The sequence below is a fragment of the Corvus cornix genome, chromosome 23 (assembly GCF_000738735.6).
Source record: "Corvus cornix cornix isolate S_Up_H32 chromosome 23, ASM73873v5, whole genome shotgun sequence".
NCBI classification, from domain to species: Eukaryota; Metazoa; Chordata; class Aves; order Passeriformes; family Corvidae; genus Corvus; species Corvus cornix.
Window position 1 is genome coordinate 6,190,477 of NC_046352.1, and position 18,406 is coordinate 6,208,882.

The 18,406-nt window shown below is 54.4% G+C and overlaps 1 protein-coding gene across 1 annotated transcript; it reads left to right on the top strand.

Moving 5' to 3' along the window:
* Window positions 1-212: 212 nt before the first annotated feature.
* On the top strand, window positions 213-5,750 carry EDN2 (endothelin 2). Its single transcript, XM_039564702.1, has 5 exons — window positions 213-452; window positions 751-883; window positions 1,976-2,095; window positions 2,906-3,010; window positions 3,707-5,750. The coding sequence occupies exons 1-5, from the start codon at window positions 395-397 to the stop codon at window positions 3,816-3,818; spliced, it is 528 nt and encodes a 175-aa protein (XP_039420636.1). The 5' UTR covers window positions 213-394; the 3' UTR covers window positions 3,819-5,750.
* The last annotated feature ends 12,656 nt before the right edge of the window (window positions 5,751-18,406 follow it).

The following is an 18,406-nucleotide window of genomic DNA, read 5'->3' on the forward strand; positions in this document are numbered from 1 at the left end:
CTCCCCTCTGCTCGCTGCCTTCACCCGCAGCCCGGCCCCGCTCAGGACCCCTCGGGCACACTCCGCACACGCTCCACCCACGCCGCATCCCGGCCCCAGAGACTTTTCCCACTCCGCGGCACTTTCTCCCCGGAGCTCCCCATCCCCTCCGCCAGAGGAACCCGAGGAGCCCAGCGTGTCCCGGGGAGGAGCGGGGGGTCCGCGCCCGCCCCACGCGAGCCCGGCGTTCCCCGGGGGCGGAGCGGTGACGCGCCGGGCCGGGGCTATAAAGCACCTGCCGGGCGCCCGCTGGCTCCAGACGCAGCGCGGCGGCTCTGCTGGAAGAGCCGGGACGGCAGCGAAAGGAGGAAAAGCCCCGAAGAAGCCCCAAAGCCGCCAGCGCAGAGCCGCGGTCATGGGCAGCCACCCCACCGTGCTGCTGGCGCTCGCCCTCTGCGCCCTGCTGGAAGCCGGTGAGCCCCGGGCTGGAGGGGGGCTCGGAGCCCCGGGGGTGCCCGCACGGGAGGGGGGACCTCCTGCAGCCCTCGGCGCGGGGAGCGGGGCCGGGGGTGCCCGAGGGTGCCCGGAGGTGCCCGGGGTGTGCGCGGGGGCTGCGGGAGCGGTGCGGGTCCCTCGCTCCGGGGAGCCCCCGGTCCCTGAGAAAGCGCAGCCCCATCGCGCTCCGGCCGAGCCGCAGGCACGGGGACATCGCCGCGATCCTCAGAGGGGACACACGGACGGGCCGCTCATTCCTCCCTCCTTGTGCTGCAGGTCTGGGCCATCCCCAGCCCGAGTCTCACCTGGCCGCGCCGCCGAGGACCAAGCGATGTTCGTGCAACAGCTGGCTGGATAAGGAATGCATCTACTTCTGTCACCTGGACATCATCTGGGTCAACACACCTGGGTGAGCAGGAGCGCAGCGCTCGGGGCGGCTCCGGTGATGGGCAGCGGCTGTACCTTCTGCTGGAGGGGGTGGGAAAGGGTCCCAGCGCTGCGAGGCTCTGGCAGCACCTGCTCCGGGGCGCACGTTCAGCCTGGAAAGGGACAAGCTGTGCTGCTGCTGCTGCTGCTCAGGTGTTTGTCCAACCCTCAGCGATCAGGGTGAAAGCACAGGGCGCTGCTTCCTCCCGGGCTTGGCTTTTCCTGAGGTTTGTACCTCTGCGAGCCCAGAGCAACACCGAGATGTTGTGGCTGCAAGTCAGAAAGTTCCTTACCCCGCTCACAAACTGCAACCCTGGCTGCTGCCTGCCAGTATTGTTAAGGAGGCAGCGCTGGGCTGGCACTGTGGGCCCTCGGCTGCCAAGTCCTGCCCTCAGGAATGCTCCAGCAGCTTTCCTAGCGCTTTCAGACCAATGGCCATCGCACTGGAGCACAACACACACGCTCAGGTGTGGTTATAATCGTGCTCGCTGACATGCATTTACAACTCGCTGCTTGCTCGGGGAATAGTTGCAGTCCCTGCCAATCCCGGAGCCTCTGGGAGAGGAGATTGCCATCAGAGATGGAGCGGGAATGCGCTCGCAGCTTTGGGAGCAGGCTGTGGGAGCACGAGAACCTGCTCTGGCCCCGAGACAGCTGGGGCTGTGCAGTGTCCTGTGCGTTAAACCTTCGGGGAAGGGAGAGCCCTGACCCCTCAGCCGTGCTGGGCAACGGGGCTGCCGGCCTGGGCTGGCCGTGCTCCTCAGGAGCTGTGCCACCCGTCTGAGCTGCCAGCTCGCCCAGCCCATGTGGCAGCCCTTGCACGGGCACCTGGGCTGCTGCAAGGAGAGAAAACTCCCGTTCCCAGGCAGCACAGAGTGGCAATCTCCCGGGAGGGAGGGATGGGGGAAAGAGTATGGGGGAGAGGAGCTGGAGTTTAAAGGCTCGGACCTATCAGTGACCTTTTCACCTTATGTCTATAGATGAGTCTTTTATTATCCTGGCACTGGCTTGGCTGTGTAAACCCGCTGGCCAATGAAAGGTTGGTGGCAAAGCTGAATTCCTTTGTTTTTCCCAGGCACACCGCTCCCTACGGCTTGGGCAGCCCGCCAAGGCGGCGCAGGAGGGCCGCGGGCAGGTGCGAGTGCTCGCACTCCAGGGACAGCATCTGTGCCACCTTCTGCCAGGGGAAGCCAGGGTAAGCGCTGGGGATGTCCCCGGGGGGGATGAGGGACAGGCAGTGCTCAGGAGCTTCGGTGTCTGCACCGCCTCCCTGGGGACGGCTCTGTGCCAACAGCTGGGACTTGTCTGGTGGCTTTTTCCTCCCCTCCCGAGAGCCCTGGCAGTGTCACCGGGTGGTTTGGGTGTACAGTGGTCCCTTTAGCAGCTGACAGGCAGCAATGTCACCTCCATCCCTGCTGCTGCTGCCGCCAGGAGGCTGGGGAAGCACAGGGTGTGCTGGTGGGAAGGTGGAGCTGCCAGCACCGCGGGAACGGGGACAAGCAGGGGTGTGGATTTTTGGGACACCGATGTCCCCTGCTCAGAAGGGAGAGCTGGCAGCACCCTGGGAATGGGGACAAGTGACGGGGTGGAGCTTTGGGACACCAGTGTCCCCTTCATGGCTCAGAGGGGAGCGGAGCAGGCCTGCTCTGAGCTGGGACTCAGCAGTCAAACGTCCTCTGTGGCCACCTCTGTTCATGGTGCATGGGGGGTCTCAGTTCAGCTTCAGCAGCGCTGCTGAGGGGAGGTGGGAGCAAAGCCGCTGTGGATATCTGTCATTAATCCCATAGCCAGGCAATAGCTACAATCCCGATCATTAAATATTCCTGTGAATAGAGCAGCTCTGGCAGAAGGGAGCAGCACTCAGACCGAGCCGTGAATTGCTCCCAAATAGCTGCAATTAACCCTTCAAAGCCGTGCATTCAGCTGTCTGTCACCGGGGCAGGGCTCCCCCTGTGCTCCCCGCAGCCTGGCTGTGGTGGCTCAGGCTTCTCCTCTTGCTCTTTAGGTACCTCCAGAGTCTGAAGCTCCCCGTGAGCTCTGGAGCACCTGTGAGGTCTGTGCAGAGCGGTGCCACGAGGCCTCCCCATCCTGGGCTGCTGAGAGCTCTCAGGTGAGCAGGGCACCTAAACCCACTCTGAACGTCCCTCATGAGCACTTGAAAATGTGTGGTTGTGGCCCCAGGCTGCAGTTACCTCCTGGATCTGACCTCCTGCCCCCTTTAAATGGGGACACTTGGCTGTTTCTGCTCTCTGCGGCACTGAAGGCTCCAGCTGAGGGAGCCAGAGCTGCTTGTGCCCTTCCCAAAGCAGAGGGATGTCACATCGAACGGAATTCTTGGTTGGAGAGGGGAGTTCCTGATGTGGGACAGGCAGATGGGTGGTGTGCAGAAGGGGGATGGCACCGTGTAGGAAGTTGATTTATTGGGCAGCACCTTCGGACCAAAGGACAGAACTTTTCTAACCCCACATCAGGGAACTGTGGAATTGTGGGGAGAAACAACTCCAGGAGTGTAACTGAGCTAAGGGGAGGTGGCAAATGAATGAACTGGTGGCAGTTCAATCGGAGGCAATGGGAATGCTTTCTGAAGGGCAGATCTGGGGGAGCAGCACTTTGGGTCATCCTTGAATCCCCTGCCACCTTGTCGGGCTTGATGGAGCTCCATTGTGGCTAGAAAGTCCTGCTCTTCCTTCCCCATCTCCTGCCTCCCAGCAAATCATGGTGAGGGGCAGATAAATGCCACAATATGGGGTATTGAGGAGGGGGCAGATGGGCTGGAGAGTGACCCCGGTGTCCCTTTTGTTCCCAGGGACCTCAGGGTGTCCAGCCCGCGCTCCGGCAAGCACCAGCAGCGCTCCCGGAGGGACACCCAGCCACTGGCGCTGCCTTGGGAGAAAAACATCTGGAAGAAGAAGAGATAAGAGACAGGTGCACACCAAGCTCACCAGAAGAATTTGGAGTCCTGTGGGTGCCACCAGCTCCGCTGTCGGTTGTTAGAGCTGAAGGGAAGGCCGTGAGTGGAGGGGAAGGAAGTGGAAGTCTCCGTGTTCCTGCTGCATGAACCAGCACTCAAGGGACTGCTGTAAAGGGAAAACTGTCTCCATGCAGTCCGAGAAGTGTCCTGGAGCTGAATTGCGCCTTTTTGGATCAGGCAAGGGTCGTGCTGGAGCAGCACCAGCTGGACTCTGCCCTGGAGCCCTCGGCAGAGGCTCAGCCCACGCTCAGTGGGTGAATCACAACCAGGGGGTCTGGGCAGTGCTGGACGAGGCAGCACCGAGCCCGTGTCAGTGGCCTGGGCTGAGTCTGAGCCTGGGCCCAGCCTGGCCCCATTCAGAGGGGTTTGGCTGCTCGCTGCAGTCAGGGATGAGCTGCCCCCAGCCCAAGCCCACCTTTGCACTATTTCCTCTTGTCGGTCAGTGCCTGTGGACGAGACTCCCGTGGTGAAACAGCTCCCAGTTTGTATTAAAAGTTTCTATCATCATCCTCTGGAGCCAGCTGAGCAGTCAGTGCCACTCACTGGCTGAGAAGCCACTGGGGTGAATTTTCACTGGGGTCCTGGCTGCGGCTGAGGTGGAGGATCAGTTACCCCAGAGCTGGCACCAAAGCGGGCACAGGGCTGGGGTGGACAGGCTGTTGTGGGGCTGGGTTTGTGCAGGAGCCGCAGCCCCCATAGCCAGGGCAGGGTGAGCAGAGCCCTGGTGTGGGTCAGTGACCCCATCTCATCTCCCTGGACATACCCTGAGTGAGGACTCCCAGCTCTTGATTATCCCAACTTTCTCCCAGCTCTGCCTGGAGGGAAAAGCTCAGGACAGGGGGTTTGGGTGGTGGGGAGGGGGCACCCAAAGCCTGGCTTGCTGCTTGGCTTAGGTCAGCCTGAGTCGGGCTCTGGACAATAAGTGCCCAGTCCTGGGTAGCCGGTCACCATGGGAGGGGAACCTGGGTGGGGAAGGCCTCAGGTGAGGGGCAGCCAGGTCAGAGTGATGTGGAGTGAAGGACTGGCAGGAAGAGTGGGTGGAACTGGATGATTTTAAGGTCCCTTCCAACCCAAACCCTCTGTGATTCTGTAAGAGAGCACAGCCCTGTCTGAGCTTAGGCTCAGGTTTAAACCCAGATCTTCTGGCCTGGGGGGAGGGAAGGAAAAATTTGGGGAAAAACACTGAGCCCAGGGCCTGGAGAACCAACGTTGCAGGCAAACTGAGGCTCAGGGCTCCGGAGCTGTGGCACAAATGCACTTTTATTCCTGGGCAGACTGAGCTCTGCAGGGAGCCGTGGCTGTCACCGGGCAGGGCAGGCAAAGAATGCCCTGGAGCCACTGCTGCGTCCCTCTGCTGCCCAGCCAGGAGTACACAGGAGCTTTGGAAAGGCTGCTTGAAGTTGCTGGTGGACCAAAATCTGTGGCTGTTGCAAGCGTCGTGCCGATGGACAAGAAAAATAATTCCTTGATTTTGCTTTAAGCCCCGGAGTGGGATAAAATGAGACCAGCTGATTGTATCATGAATGAAACAGCAGATTAATCATTTGGTCCCCAAAGCTGCAGAGAATCTGGTTTTATATTTGACCTTCTGAAGGTTGGAGTCATTCTAAAAAACTAAAAAAAAAAAAAAGGAGAAAATCCTGAAAGGATTTGTTCCAGAGGAAACTTTGCACATGGTTTAATGTGAGTAATTTAAAATAAAATTCCTGCTGTAAAGTACTCTGTCAATCTCCTCATGTGTGCAATGTCCCATCCCTAAGGGAATTACTGCACACCTGCCATATGTAGCATCCTGAAATCTGTATATTTATTTAAATCTATTGTTTTTTTAGGCAGTAATTGTCAAGATATAATTTGTAATAAATAATGACAACAGTCAGTGACACTTTCCTTCCTTATTTGGTGGCTGGGTGGCGGTGGGTGAAGTGAAAGGAATCCAGGTGGCCAAAAGAAATGGGAAAAGGAGTGGGAATGGAGAGGCTGGGAATGGTCCTGGGCACATTTCAGTTCAAAGTGAACCCATCTGCCTGATTTAAACATTCCTTAATGCCAACACCTTCTTCCTTCCTGGATTTCCCTGGGAACAGGGATGGGAAATCATCCCCAGGTTGTTGTGGGTGTGGGACCAGTTTGGATCCTTGTGCTGAGGGTTCCTGGTGGGGTTTGTCTGGGGTTGAGTCCAGTCCTTCCCCATCCCTTTGGCTGTGGGGTCAGCAGGGCAGGGACAGAGCTTTAGATCTGGGAATGGCTCCGTGGTTTTTTTATTATTATTATTATTAATAATAATTTTAAGTGCAGTTCAAAAGGATGATGTGACGATGCCGAAGAGTCAGGAGGGGCCCCATCCTTTCCTATTCCCTGATTTTCCTGGCTGAGCTGCATCTCCCATGGCCCAGCCTCCACCCCAGAGCTTGGTGTGAAACCCAGAGTCCTTGAAATGTTTCTGTGACTTTAATGGCAAAGGTAACGATAAAAAGGACCTGGAATTACAGGTACAAGGCGGAAAAAGGTACCTTGAAACACTGCAAAGTCCCTGTGTAATATGTGCAATATCCAAGGTGAAATTCTCCCCTCTTCTGCTCACCCTAACCCCAGAACAGGCCTGGAATTTCACCTGTTTGGGTTCATTTCCATGGTGTCCTGCTGGGGCTGATTTCAGTGGTGTGAATGAGGAAAATGACGGCTCCGTGCATTTCCCAGGAAAGATTTCCCCACCCTCTGCAATGTCCACTGAGCCAGGCCCAGCTTCTGATCTGTCTCCCTGAAGTCCCAAAGGAACTACAGCCTTGGTCTCAGAGGGAAAATATCCCTGTTTGGGATGCTCAGAGGGTCCTGGCACCAGGGGAGTGCCACATTTCAGGAGGTGGGACCATAGAAGAGCTCTCCAGCTCTGCCACAGTGTCTGGGAAAGAGGGAAAACCTGAGCTAATCATTGGGGGGGGGGGGGGAGGGGGGGGTTGAGAGGTTTTTGGAGCCCTAAGATGAATTAACAGAGGAAATTTTGGCATAGGAATAATGGGAAATGTTCCAGGGAGGTTTCCCCACATTCAAGCGGGGAAACTTTGGACCGCTGAGAACCAGAGAAGGAAATGCTGCCAAGTGCCCTGATCCCAAAACCTCAGCAGAGCTCCTTGCTGGGATGTCCTACAAAGCCCCTCAGTGCCACCAAGGGCTGAGGGACAACCTGAACCCCATGGAGGGGCCTGGGCTGATGCCAACCTCTGAGCAAAGCCTTCGGGCACAGCTTTAATTACGAGCCCTAATTAGGTATCACCCAAGGGAAGAAGATTCTTAAGAGCATCTTAATTAGGGTGAAAAGGGATAAGAGAGGACTGTGCTTATTCTTGAGGTTATTGAATTCGCTGATAAAGATCAGCTGAAGGAGGCTGAAGGAGGAGTGTTTTATAAATTCTCACAAGTAACAGGAAAGGGCAGAATAATAAAGCTTCATTTGAGTGGAAAATCCAGGAAATCAGGCAACTTCCAAAGGCAGTTCTGAGTATTCGTGATGGGGCATCCTTAATAAGATCCGCCTTTTTTCCTATTGACAATTCCCATCAAAATGGACATCTCCTGCCATTCATGGCTCTCCCATTTTCCCAGAGTTCCTTAAAAAAAGCACTTCTTAAATGGCCCACAGGCAGCAAATTCCCTTCTGCACCGTGGGACGCTTCTGTCCTCCTCAAATTGGGCAATATTTTTCTGATGGGACTTTTTTCCCTTTTAGTATTTGTTGGACTGGCTCTGCTTGGGAGAAGTGTTGAGATAAAATAGGATGAAGCCGAAAGATGAAGCCCCACGAGCAGCCAACCCTGGGGCTGAGACTGACAGACCGCAGAGATTCTGCGGGTGGAATTGGCCACAGAAATGGCTTTTGGTGGTTTTGGCTTCTCAACTCGGGTGGGCAGGAAGAGGGGAGGAGCTGGAGGAGAAAATGTCAATGGTCCCAGTGGGATTAAGGAATCACATCGTTTATAATTGCATTAATTAGCTGTGCTGGGTAATGAATGAGCTCCAGGTAAGCACATCCTGGATCCTGCAAGGACAAAACCTCTGTCCCCTGTGTTGGGGACAGGGAGGGAGGTGCCACTGGCTCAGCTCATGCTGGGAATTGTCACTCTTGTGGTGCCTGTGGAGCACAGCCTGAAAAACAGGGCATGAACACCTTGCTGAGCATCTTTCCCTGTGAATTAGTGGGAAAACACCTCAGGTGTTGCATTCCAAGGGAGAGAATGACAAGGCTGATCCAAGAGACTTTCCCAAACTCTGGGATCTCTTTTTGCCTGCAGTGGGGTTGTTCTGGCAGCAGCTACAACTCAGAGAGCCCACAGAGGCTGGAAAATCCAACTGGGAGCTGTGAGACCCCCACAGAGGCTGGAAAATCCAACTGGGAGCTGTGAGACCCCCACAGAGGCTGGAAAATCCAACTGGGAATTGTAAGAACCCACAGTGGTTGGAAAATCCAACGAGGAGTTATGAGAGCCCACGGAGGCTGGAGAATCCTCTCCCATCTCCCTCCAAAGACAGGGATGTCCCCCTGGCGTCCCCCCTCTTTTCATCCTGACCCCATTTCCCCGTTATCTGCAGGATGTGGTGCCCAAAGAGTCACCCTGATGGCTTTTTTAGTTTCCATCTCTGAAAATCTCCACGCCTTCATTTCAGCAGCGAGACCGAGACCGTGACAGTTCAGAGAAGATCTGGGGTGGGGAATGAGCCTCTCCCGGGGATTAGAAGGCGAATCTGAGGTGCTGCTCTGTGACTTTGTTGTTAAAAGGGAATAAACTCCCTCCAGCTCCGTTGCAGGGGGAGGAGGAGGGAGCACATGTGGAGCAATTAAGAAAAATGTCTTTGACCTTCAGCAACTTAATCAGTTGCCAGTGTTCCTCCTAATAGTGTGCTAATGGTTAAGTTCTTCTGGCTGCCATAAAAAGTGCTATAACTGGAGGCTACAATAAAATGCTGATCAACCCATCAAGTGAGTCAATCCAAAAGTAATATCTGTCTTTGTAATGACTGTAATAAAAGCCATGCCAAAGCCAGGAGATGACGTGAATAAGAATGCTGCTTAATTATGCTGGGCTGCGCTGCTGGGTGCCTGTGCCACACTTCCACCGAGCTGCTCTTGGGTGACATTGCCACCCCTGCCTGGGGAAGCCAGAGTTTGTATTTGTGTGGCCAGTGCTCCAGGGACAGCCCTGGGAGGTTGGACAGCTCTCCGTCCAAGCCAAGCGGAGTTTTGGTGCAGAAAAAGGTGCTGGATTTGGGTTGGGGCTGTTGATCCTGGCAAAATGAAGGATGGAGGCATCGCTGTGACTCCCTTTGTGAGAGGCTGGGGCTGGGAAGAGGGGAAAAGGGTTTATAAACTTTAGGTTTCCTGGTATTAAAGGCAGCCTAACATTTAATGCCATGGCAGTGGAGCAGGGTGAAGGTTCCCTGTGCGAAAAAGGGATGGATGCAAGGAAGGAGAAGGAGGGAAAAGCCAGGATCAGTCTGGGACACCCTTCTGGGCACTGGGGTGGAGCTGAGGGGCTGGCAGAGGTTGAACCCTGACCCTGAGTGTTTGCCATGGAAGGAAATGACCAAGGGCCCTTCAAAGCTCGTGCACAGGTAGAGGAGCAGAGGGGCTGGAGGATCCTTCCCCGCCTGATGCCTTGACTCAATTTTCCTAGGAGCTGGGGGCTCTCGGCACCCCCAGGCACTGCCCAGGGCAGGAGGGAGCAAAAGCCCCACTAAAACAGAGTTTGGTCTGTGGTGCCCTTTGCAAAGGCACAGGTGAGTGACAGGGTCAGTGACAAACCCGATAAACCACCCCTGGCATCAGGAATCTCCCTGCCTTGGGAATTGTCCCGCTGTTGGATGCAGCACAAAGGGACGGCAAGGGACACCTGCTGCGGCCGCTGGAAGGATGGCCGCTGTCTTCCTACAAAACATCCCGGCGCTGTGGGATCCCTGCGAGCGCAGAGGATGCTGAGGAGCAGGAACCCGATTCACAAGCCCAGCATGGAGCTGGTGGCAAACACGCCACAGCCTTTCAAGGAATGGCGCAGCGGATTCCTCCCCCATCGGCAGGGAAAACAGGATGCAGGCCACATTCCTGCTCGCATAGACAAGGCTCTCCACAGCAGCACAAACACATTGCTCAGTTCCAATTAAACCCTGGCTTTATATCACCTTGCTGCTGATAAGGCTCTGATTAATGGAAGAATTGTCTTTTTTTTTTTTCAAGAAAGTCCCTGGTGTTAATTGTTTTTTCCCTCTCGCATTTCTTGTTTCAAAGGCGCTTTCGAGGAGGGCTGCTGATTGTGCTGGAAGTTGTATGGGAACACTTAGTCTCTTCCTGGTTTTGTTTTTTTGGGGCTAAGTGCTGCCGCTGAGAGCAGCGGGCCCGACAGACAAATCAGCCCTGCGGATACCCAGCGAGATCCTGCCCTGGTGCCTCCCGATAAACAAGCGCAGGTTCATGTGTTTGTCCATGACACAGAAAGCGCCAGAACAATGATCTGGTGACTTTTGCCAGCGTTGTTTCCTCTGCAGAGCCGCCTTCCCTGGCGGAGCCTCAGGTGCGTAGCAACAGCTCAGCAAAACAAAAGCCAACCACGGCGAGGCTTTGGGAAAACATTACCCCGGTCCGAAGGGTGGGGCTCTGCTTTCCATGGAGCTGGGATCGGCCCCAGTGGCCGGGGCTGCCTCCTGAATGCCAGGCTCATCAGCCAAGCTCCCGGGAAGAGCTGCTGGGACAGGTGGCTGCTGCTCCAAGCCCGCGGGTGATGTGCTCGTGTGTCACGCTTGGAGCACAGGGCTGGAATCTCCAGGCAAAAATGGGTGTTTTTTCCGGTCATCCAAGAGCCTTTCCTCTCTGCCCTCCTGGGGGATGGCAGGTGGGAATGGCTCCATCGCCCCCGTTGTGGCCAGCTGAGGGACAGGGGTGTGGGCAAAGGTGTGGGCATGGAGCCACAGCCAGGGGTCCCTGCTCAGGGAGACACCCCTGATCCTGCCTCTGCCCTGGCGCAGGTAGGAAATCAGGTGAGAAATCAGCCCCTGCAAACCCTGACTTGGGTAAGAACTCGGTTGATAACTCAGGTGAGAACTCAGGTAAGAAGTCAGGCCCTGCAGAGCCTGGCTCAGGTAAGAACTCGGGTGAGAACTCAGGCTCTGCAGACCCTGACTTGGGTAAGAAGTCAGGTCCTGCAGAGCCTGGCTCAGATGAGGACTCAGGTGAGAACTCAAGCCCTGCAGATGCTGGCTCAGTAAGAGCTCAGGCTCTGCAGACCCCAACCCCAGCAGAGCTGACACCAGCTCTGGACCCAGCAAGAACACGTGGTACTCGGCCCCTGAAGTGTCCTTGAGCATCTCTCTGGACACTGTCCCCACTTCTGGGGACACTCACGAGGAGACAGTGTTGAAATGCCAAATAAAGACACACCTGGGACGCGGAGCTTCTCCCCCAGCCGTGCCAGGTCAGAGGAAGCCCAGCCGAGAGCTCGGAGGGACAGGATGTGGAGGAGACCAGGGAAATCAGGGCCTGATAAAGCAAGTGGAGATTGTGACCAGGGTAGGGACCCCAGTCTGGGCCAGGGGGTGAAGATGTCTGAGTTAACGGGAAAATGCTCTGCTCAAAAGCCCTGCCTGGTGCACAGCAGGAGGTTCTCCTGCTCTCTGGGCTGGTCCCACGGAGGAAATTTCAGACCTCTGTGCTCTGTGCCCTGAGCATCTCCTGTTTGGTGACTGGGAGCCAGTCCCCACCAGCACATCTGCTCCAGCTGTGCAGTCCTGTCCCCTCACTGCTCCCTGTCTGTGGTGGATGCCTGCCTGCCCTCATCTGGGGTGGCCTTTTCCTTTCCCATTTCCACATTTCACTGCAGCTTTCTACACTTCCTTTGCACATCTCCCCTTGTCTCCACCACACTGCTGCACTCTCCTGCTCCGCTTTTCCTTCCCCTTCCTTTATCTTTCTACTTTTTTGTTGTTTGACTGCACTGATTAACTCCTTTCTTTCTTTTTCTTTTTCTTTCTTTCTCTCTTTCTCTCTTTCTCCCTTTCTTCCTTTCTTTCCTTTCTTTCCTTTCTTTCCTTTCTTTCTCTTTCTTTCTCTCTTTCTTTCTCCCTTCCCTTCCCTTCCCTTCCCTTCCCTTCCCTTCCCTTCCCTTCCCTTCCCTTCCCTTCCCTTCCCTTCCCTTCCCTTCCCTTCCCTTCCCTTCCCTTCCCTTCCCTTCCCTTCCCTTCCCTTCCCTTCCCTTCCCTTCCCTTCCCTTCCCTTCCCTTCCCTTCCCTTCCCTTCCCTTCCCTTCCCTTCCCTTCCCTTCCCTTCCCTTCCCTTCCCTTCCCTCTTTTCCTTGTACATTCCACAGCAGGTGAGTTTTTAGATTTAAGTTTATAAATAGGACAACAGGAAAGAAAAGGGGTGGGAGAGGTCAAGACAGGAGATGTGGAGCAGGGAAAGAGAAAAGAAGCAGCAGGAAAGGGCATCCTGATGTCAGCTCACACTTCTGGGGTGGGCAGTGAAGTGAATTTATAGTTCGCATTTATATTAAATATTTATATTTATATTAACGATATCAAATTTATATTACTAAAAGCACTCACCCGCAGGCAGTGGGAATGAGCATCTCACATCCCACTGCCCAGGAGGCTCCTCCAGGGCACAGGGCCTGGGCCCAAGCTCTTTTCTGAGCTTTTTCTGGAACTCTGGTTGTTTTTGTGGTGGTTTCCCAGGTCCCAGTGGGATAAACCAGCTGGGGACACTCCGAGGAAGAGCAACAAGGGCAGGAGGGCCATGAGCAGCCAGGGGAAGGTGACACTAAGTCTGTGCCCAGGTCTGGGTACTGTGCTGGGCATGGGACCCTCTCACACCACAGCTGCAGCCTCTGGGGGCTGTGCGTGGGAGATTTGGGCTGCTCACGGAGATGGTTTTTTGGCCAAAATCTCCTTGAGGTGCAGATTTGTGGCGTTGGGTCCAGCACTGAGAGGAGCCGTGACAGGGAACAGGGAGAATTCTCCAGCCTGCACTAAACAAGGTGTCAAACTAGGTGGGTCCTTCCAACCTCACAGCCCCTCACGTGCAAAGGAAAGTGAGAATGGAAGAGAAATTTTGGGGATGATGGAGAGCACTGGCAAAGAAGAGCCCTTGGGCAGAGGAGTTTTGAGGGAATGGCTGGGCACTCAGATCCTGCCCCTTGGGTGTTTGTTCCTTCCCAGATTGTTTTATGACGTGTAAAACCTCAGGTGAAGGGTGCTGAGCAAATACGGAGCTCCCACACTTGTCCTAAATATCGAGAGGAATTAACCCATTTTTGCTGCCATGGGAACATGCCAACTTTTGGACACAGCAGGGAAAGGGGGGCTCAGCAGTGCCTCACACACCCCCTGCCCTGGAGATTGGTGGGCACACTCTGTGTGAGCCATTCCCTTGGGAAAACAGGGGCCAAACTGCCCAGGGCTGTTGCCCCTTTGTACCCTATCGTTATCCTGGGCTCTCTGAGGCCTCTGTGCCGTGGCGTGGGGTGCAGCGATCTTCCCAGAGCGTCTCGTTAGCGAAGCCGCTCGGCAGGATCAGCCACGCACACAGACACGCGTGCACGCACAAACGCACAGGTAGCGTCAGTAGTACGGGTCAACGGCAAAGAGGCAGGAAGGGTCTCTGCATTGAGTTCCAAGGACGGAGGTTTATTGCATCCACACCACAATGGGATCAAGAGGCAAAGACAGACAACGGAGAGCTCAGGTTTAAGTACGGGAGCGCGGCGAGCGCCAGGGCCCAATGATCTGAGGGCACGGGGGCGGTGCACAGGCGGGACCAGGGAATGGGGACCAGTGGGGGAGCTCTGGGGCAGTGGCGAGGGGCAGAGGCCAAGGGGGGGAACCTGGTGTGGAGAACGAAATTTCTGGGGCATGAAACAGCCAGCCAGGAACGCAGAAGTGGGGTACATTACCAGAACAGAACAAAGCATCCTGGCAGAGGCTTCTTTTCTCACCTGACCGCGACATAAGTCTCTGGTGCCAGGGACTGTCTTACCAGAGAACTCTTCTCCCTTGTAGCACAGGCTAACCGGCCGCCACAGCACCCCTTTTCACCCCTCCTCCTTTTGCCTTTCTCCTCAACCACACCTTGAGCTGCTCCTGCAAACTCACCTCACCCTGGCTGCTGAGAGAGGAGCTGGAGGGCTGCCATGGGGGGCAATTGGAGAGTTCTTAGAGCCGTGACTCATGGCTTTGGGAAAGGTATGAAAATTGGGGGAAAATGAAGTGCAGCTACTGAAATAAAGACATTGCCATAAGTTGCAGTTCCTGAGAGTCCGCGGTTCAGCTGCTCTTTTATGGGTCATATCCCCAGAGGGGTTTGTAAAGTACTTTTCTCTCTTAGCTCAGAAATGTTAAAGATCACGAATCTGTATGAAAATGAAGTCAGTTTAACACTGACTTCAACATCTGGCTGTGTGGAGAATGTCGGTGTGGGTCTATTTAAAGGCTTTTTTTGATACCAAGCCAGCAAATGTCACATTTGAAGCATGCTTTTCAACAGGGAGCCTCTGTGGAAAGAGCGGAGTCTCACATCCCACCATGGATCCAGGAGCTGGGATTTAAGGAAGATGTCAAACACAGGTTGTAACTCCCAGTTGCTACATCCAGGTTTGGGGGAAGGATCCCCTTTCCAATTAAAACCCCAGAGTTTCAGCCTACCTGGTCATGGTGCCAAGGTCAGTCCAGGGGTGCCCAGGACAGAATGAGGAGCAGTGGCCATAAACTAAAACACAGCAAGTTCCACCTCAACATGGCAGGGAACTTCTTTCCATGGAGCACAGAACAGCTGCCCAGGGAGGGTGTGGAGTCTCCCTTCTGGGGACATCCCAAACCCACCTGGAGGTGTTCCCGTGTCACCTGCTCCAGGTGACCCTGCCTGGTCAGAGGTCCCTCCCGACCCCAATATTCGATAATTCTGGGATTCTGTGGGCAGCTGTTTGTGGTATCTTTCACAGAAACCCACTTTTCTGCCCCGTGAAGCCCTTCAGCCTCATCCATGTGTTTTTGGCACCCTGGGAGCCCCGTTCCCACTGCCTGGGCCATGCTGGATCTGCCCTCTCGGATCAGGGGGAGCGGGAGAGCCTGGGCAAGCTGCAACAGCACCTCCACATCTGATGCTTTGTTCAAGGGCTGCTCTCACTGTGTCACCTTTGAATTTTCGCCAATTAGCCTCTAGAGGGTGATTTAAATATTGTTGCTAATGTTAATGGAGGGTGTGCATGTTTTTGTATTTACAGCTCGCCTGCAGGCTTGGAATAACACTTGTCATCCAGACAGGAGAAGGAGCAGCAGGGTCAGAGAGCTGACAGTGGAGAGGAGAGGTTTGCTGCCCATCAGAGATGTCCAGTCCTCCTTGAGGTCCTGCTCAATCACCTGAATTGATAATCCTGTAGCTCTGTTTCTGCAGAACCCCTCGAAATGGGTGACAGAACATCCCTGCTGTGAATTTTCAACTGCCCCCAGGAAGCCTCTGATGGGGAAGGAGAACAAGGCAGGTCCTGGTGTTCCCCACTGTCCTGGGCGTGGAGGAAACCACTCGTGACTGGAATCAGAGCAGTGATTTGCTCAGATCACCCCACCCTGTGCAGCTCTCAGCCAAAGGCTGAATGAACCCCCATTCCCAGCATGTGGGAACCTTCCATGGCTCAGTGGGGCGGCAGGGGGGATGGTGCTGGGGTTTGCAGCATAAGCAGGGTCAATTAAAGGTTTCTCTCTGGGTCTTGGTGCTGCTCCAGCAGAAGGAATTCATCATGGTGAGGTTCAGAGCTGCACCAACGGGGGTGGAAATCAGGTACTGAGAGAGAGGTGCTGTTCCGAAGGCGAGGGGTGAAACCACTGCAGCTGCACAGAGTGGAGAACCAGGGACACAGCTGCCTGTTTGCTGCTGCCCTGGAGCTGGGAAGAGCTGGGAATGCTGGTGATCACTGGCAGGAGGTGTCTGGGGAGACCTCTGCCTGAATTTCCTCGAGGATAACTCCAGGACTGTGACCAAGCAAAGCTTTCTTGGATCACATTCTCCATTTCACAGAATCATTAAGGTTGGAAAAGAGCTCCAAGATCATCAAGTCCAACCTTTGATTGAATCCCACCATGTCGCTAAACCAGATCATCAAGTGCCACTTCTGCTTGGTTTTTGAGCACTTCCAGGGATGGGGCCTCTCCCACTGCCCTGGGCAGCCCCTTCCAATTCCTGACCACTCATCCATGGAAAAAATTTTTCCTAATGCCCAACCTGAACCTCCTCCAGTGCCTACCTGGATTTTCCCACCTGTTGCCACCCGTTAGGTGTGGCATTTCCATAACCACACGATTTCTCAATTTCACTTTCGCTTTCACTGTGCGAAGCCTGGCTGCTCCTAGGGAATCAGGACAGCCTCTCCTCATCCTCACAGATGGATCCATCGGTTCTGTACTCCCTCTCGAGTCTGTGTCTCCAGAGGCAGTGGGGGTTTGCTGTGCTGGAGAAGAGGGATGCTGGTGCTGCAGCCTAGGGATCCTGGTGGCACTGTCTTGGAAGCAATTCCGAAGCTGATAAGAGAGTTTTGCTTACGGGTGTAATCAGACAGGAATGGAGGACAATCTATCCTTCTGTTGACCTACCTGTGACACTGATCTAGAAAATTATCTGGCATTTAAAGAAGTAATTCTGAAATCAAGGGATGGTGCTTCAAGGAAATCTGTTACGGTTTATTGTCATCGGAACCCTCATCCTGTACTGGGACTGTGAATGATTAACTCCATGTGCTAGAGCATGAATGAGTTTTATGCATTTTTTTAACTGCATTTAAACTGTAAAAGCCAGGCCCAGCTTCTCAGAGCAGAGCCACCTGCAACTGCTGGATGCACCCCCAACTCAACTAAATAAACGTGGCTGGTGCAGAAGTTCTCAGTCTGAGCATGATTCGCAAGCAGCAGCGAACGAGTCGCGGTGCAAAGCAGAACTCTGACAGCTCCTGGCCACTGCCCAGGCTGAGCCAGCCCTTCTTCCCAAAGGAAAAAGCACTTTAATGCCACTTCAAAAGTTTCAAGTGTGTTTAATGAGTGTTTCTTTTACTCTCTTAAAGCCTGTGCCATCACTGGGCAAGGAGACATCGGAGGTGGTTCCCTCTGATGGGTAAAAATGGAGGAATTTCTACAGGGAGCAGCTGATCAGTATGCTTGAAGGACAAAGAAAATGATCCTGATGATTCCCAGTTCTGAGCCCAGTCCACAGGGAGCCATGCTCTTGCTCCAAGATTATCAGATCTGCCCTGGAATTCAGGTGGTGGGTGGTGGTGGGGAGGCTGAAAGGGCACAATAAATCAAGAAGTGTGGGATAATGAGCTTTAATCCTTTCCCAGAGTCAGGATGGAAATGTGTTGGTCATGGAATTATGACAAAAATGCCCAAATTCTGGGTAATCCATTTGAAGAAGGGACATGGAGAGACCACTTTGGTAATGTTTTATTTTAACTGGGCAGCCACCTGAGACCTGCTGCACTCTGAGGCTCAAGGAGCAGGACAGGCAGTGCTGAGGGCACCGCCCTAGGCCAGAAGGGTGTTTTGGGGTTAAAAAAGAGCTGTAATTTTAGAGCAGAGCCAATGGAGTGGCCAGGTTTGTCTGTAGGAAGGAAATGAGCCTGGCTTTGGGACAAAGGAGTTTTGTCTCTGATAACCCCAGACCTGAGGAGCTGCCTTGGTGCCATGAGTAGGTCCATGAACACCAGGAGATGTTTGACAGAGCAGCTTTTTGCCCTGGCCTTGGGGCTGAGGGTTTGGACAGGGTGGAATATTCAATCCCTCCTGGAGGACAGGGTGTTCTTCCTTAGGCAAAAGAGTGATTCTGTTCCAGACTTGTGCTGCAGGGCTGATCTGGGACTTGGCTGCCTGAGGGCTCTGAATTCTGTTTTAACACCCCTGGAACACCCCAGATGAGCCGTGATTTTGTACCAAGGTGAGACAGAAATCCTCCAGCACCTCCTTCCATACCCAGGGGCCCAGGTTATCACCAGGTTTGGGGTAAGAAAACTTTCCTAAACCAAATTCGGCAAGTTCACATCTTTCCTTCACATACTCTGAAAAATAAGGATATCGGGTGGAGTATTCAGTCCTTCCTGGAGGACAGGGGTTCTTCCTTTGGTAAAACAGTGGGTTTGCTCTATTCTTGTGCTGCAGGGCTGGTCTGGGACTTTGCTGCCTGTGGGTACTGAATTCCATTTCACCTCCTCTAGGACACCCCAGATGAGATGGGATTTTGTACCAAGGTGGGACAGAGACCCTCCAGCACCTCCTCACCTGCCCAGGGCCCCAGGTTATCACCAGGTTTGGGGTAAGAAAACTTTTCTTATTAAATTTGGCAGCTTTCCTTCACTTACTCTGAAACACCAAGAGACACAAGAGTTTCTGGGGTCATCCCTCACCCGGGCCGTGTCCTGCTGTCAGAGAGGCTCCAGGATTCAGATCTGGCCAGCCAGTCAGATGTGCTGAGCACAGAGCTCTGCCCAGCAGCACCCTGTGCTGTTCTTCCCTAGGAAATGT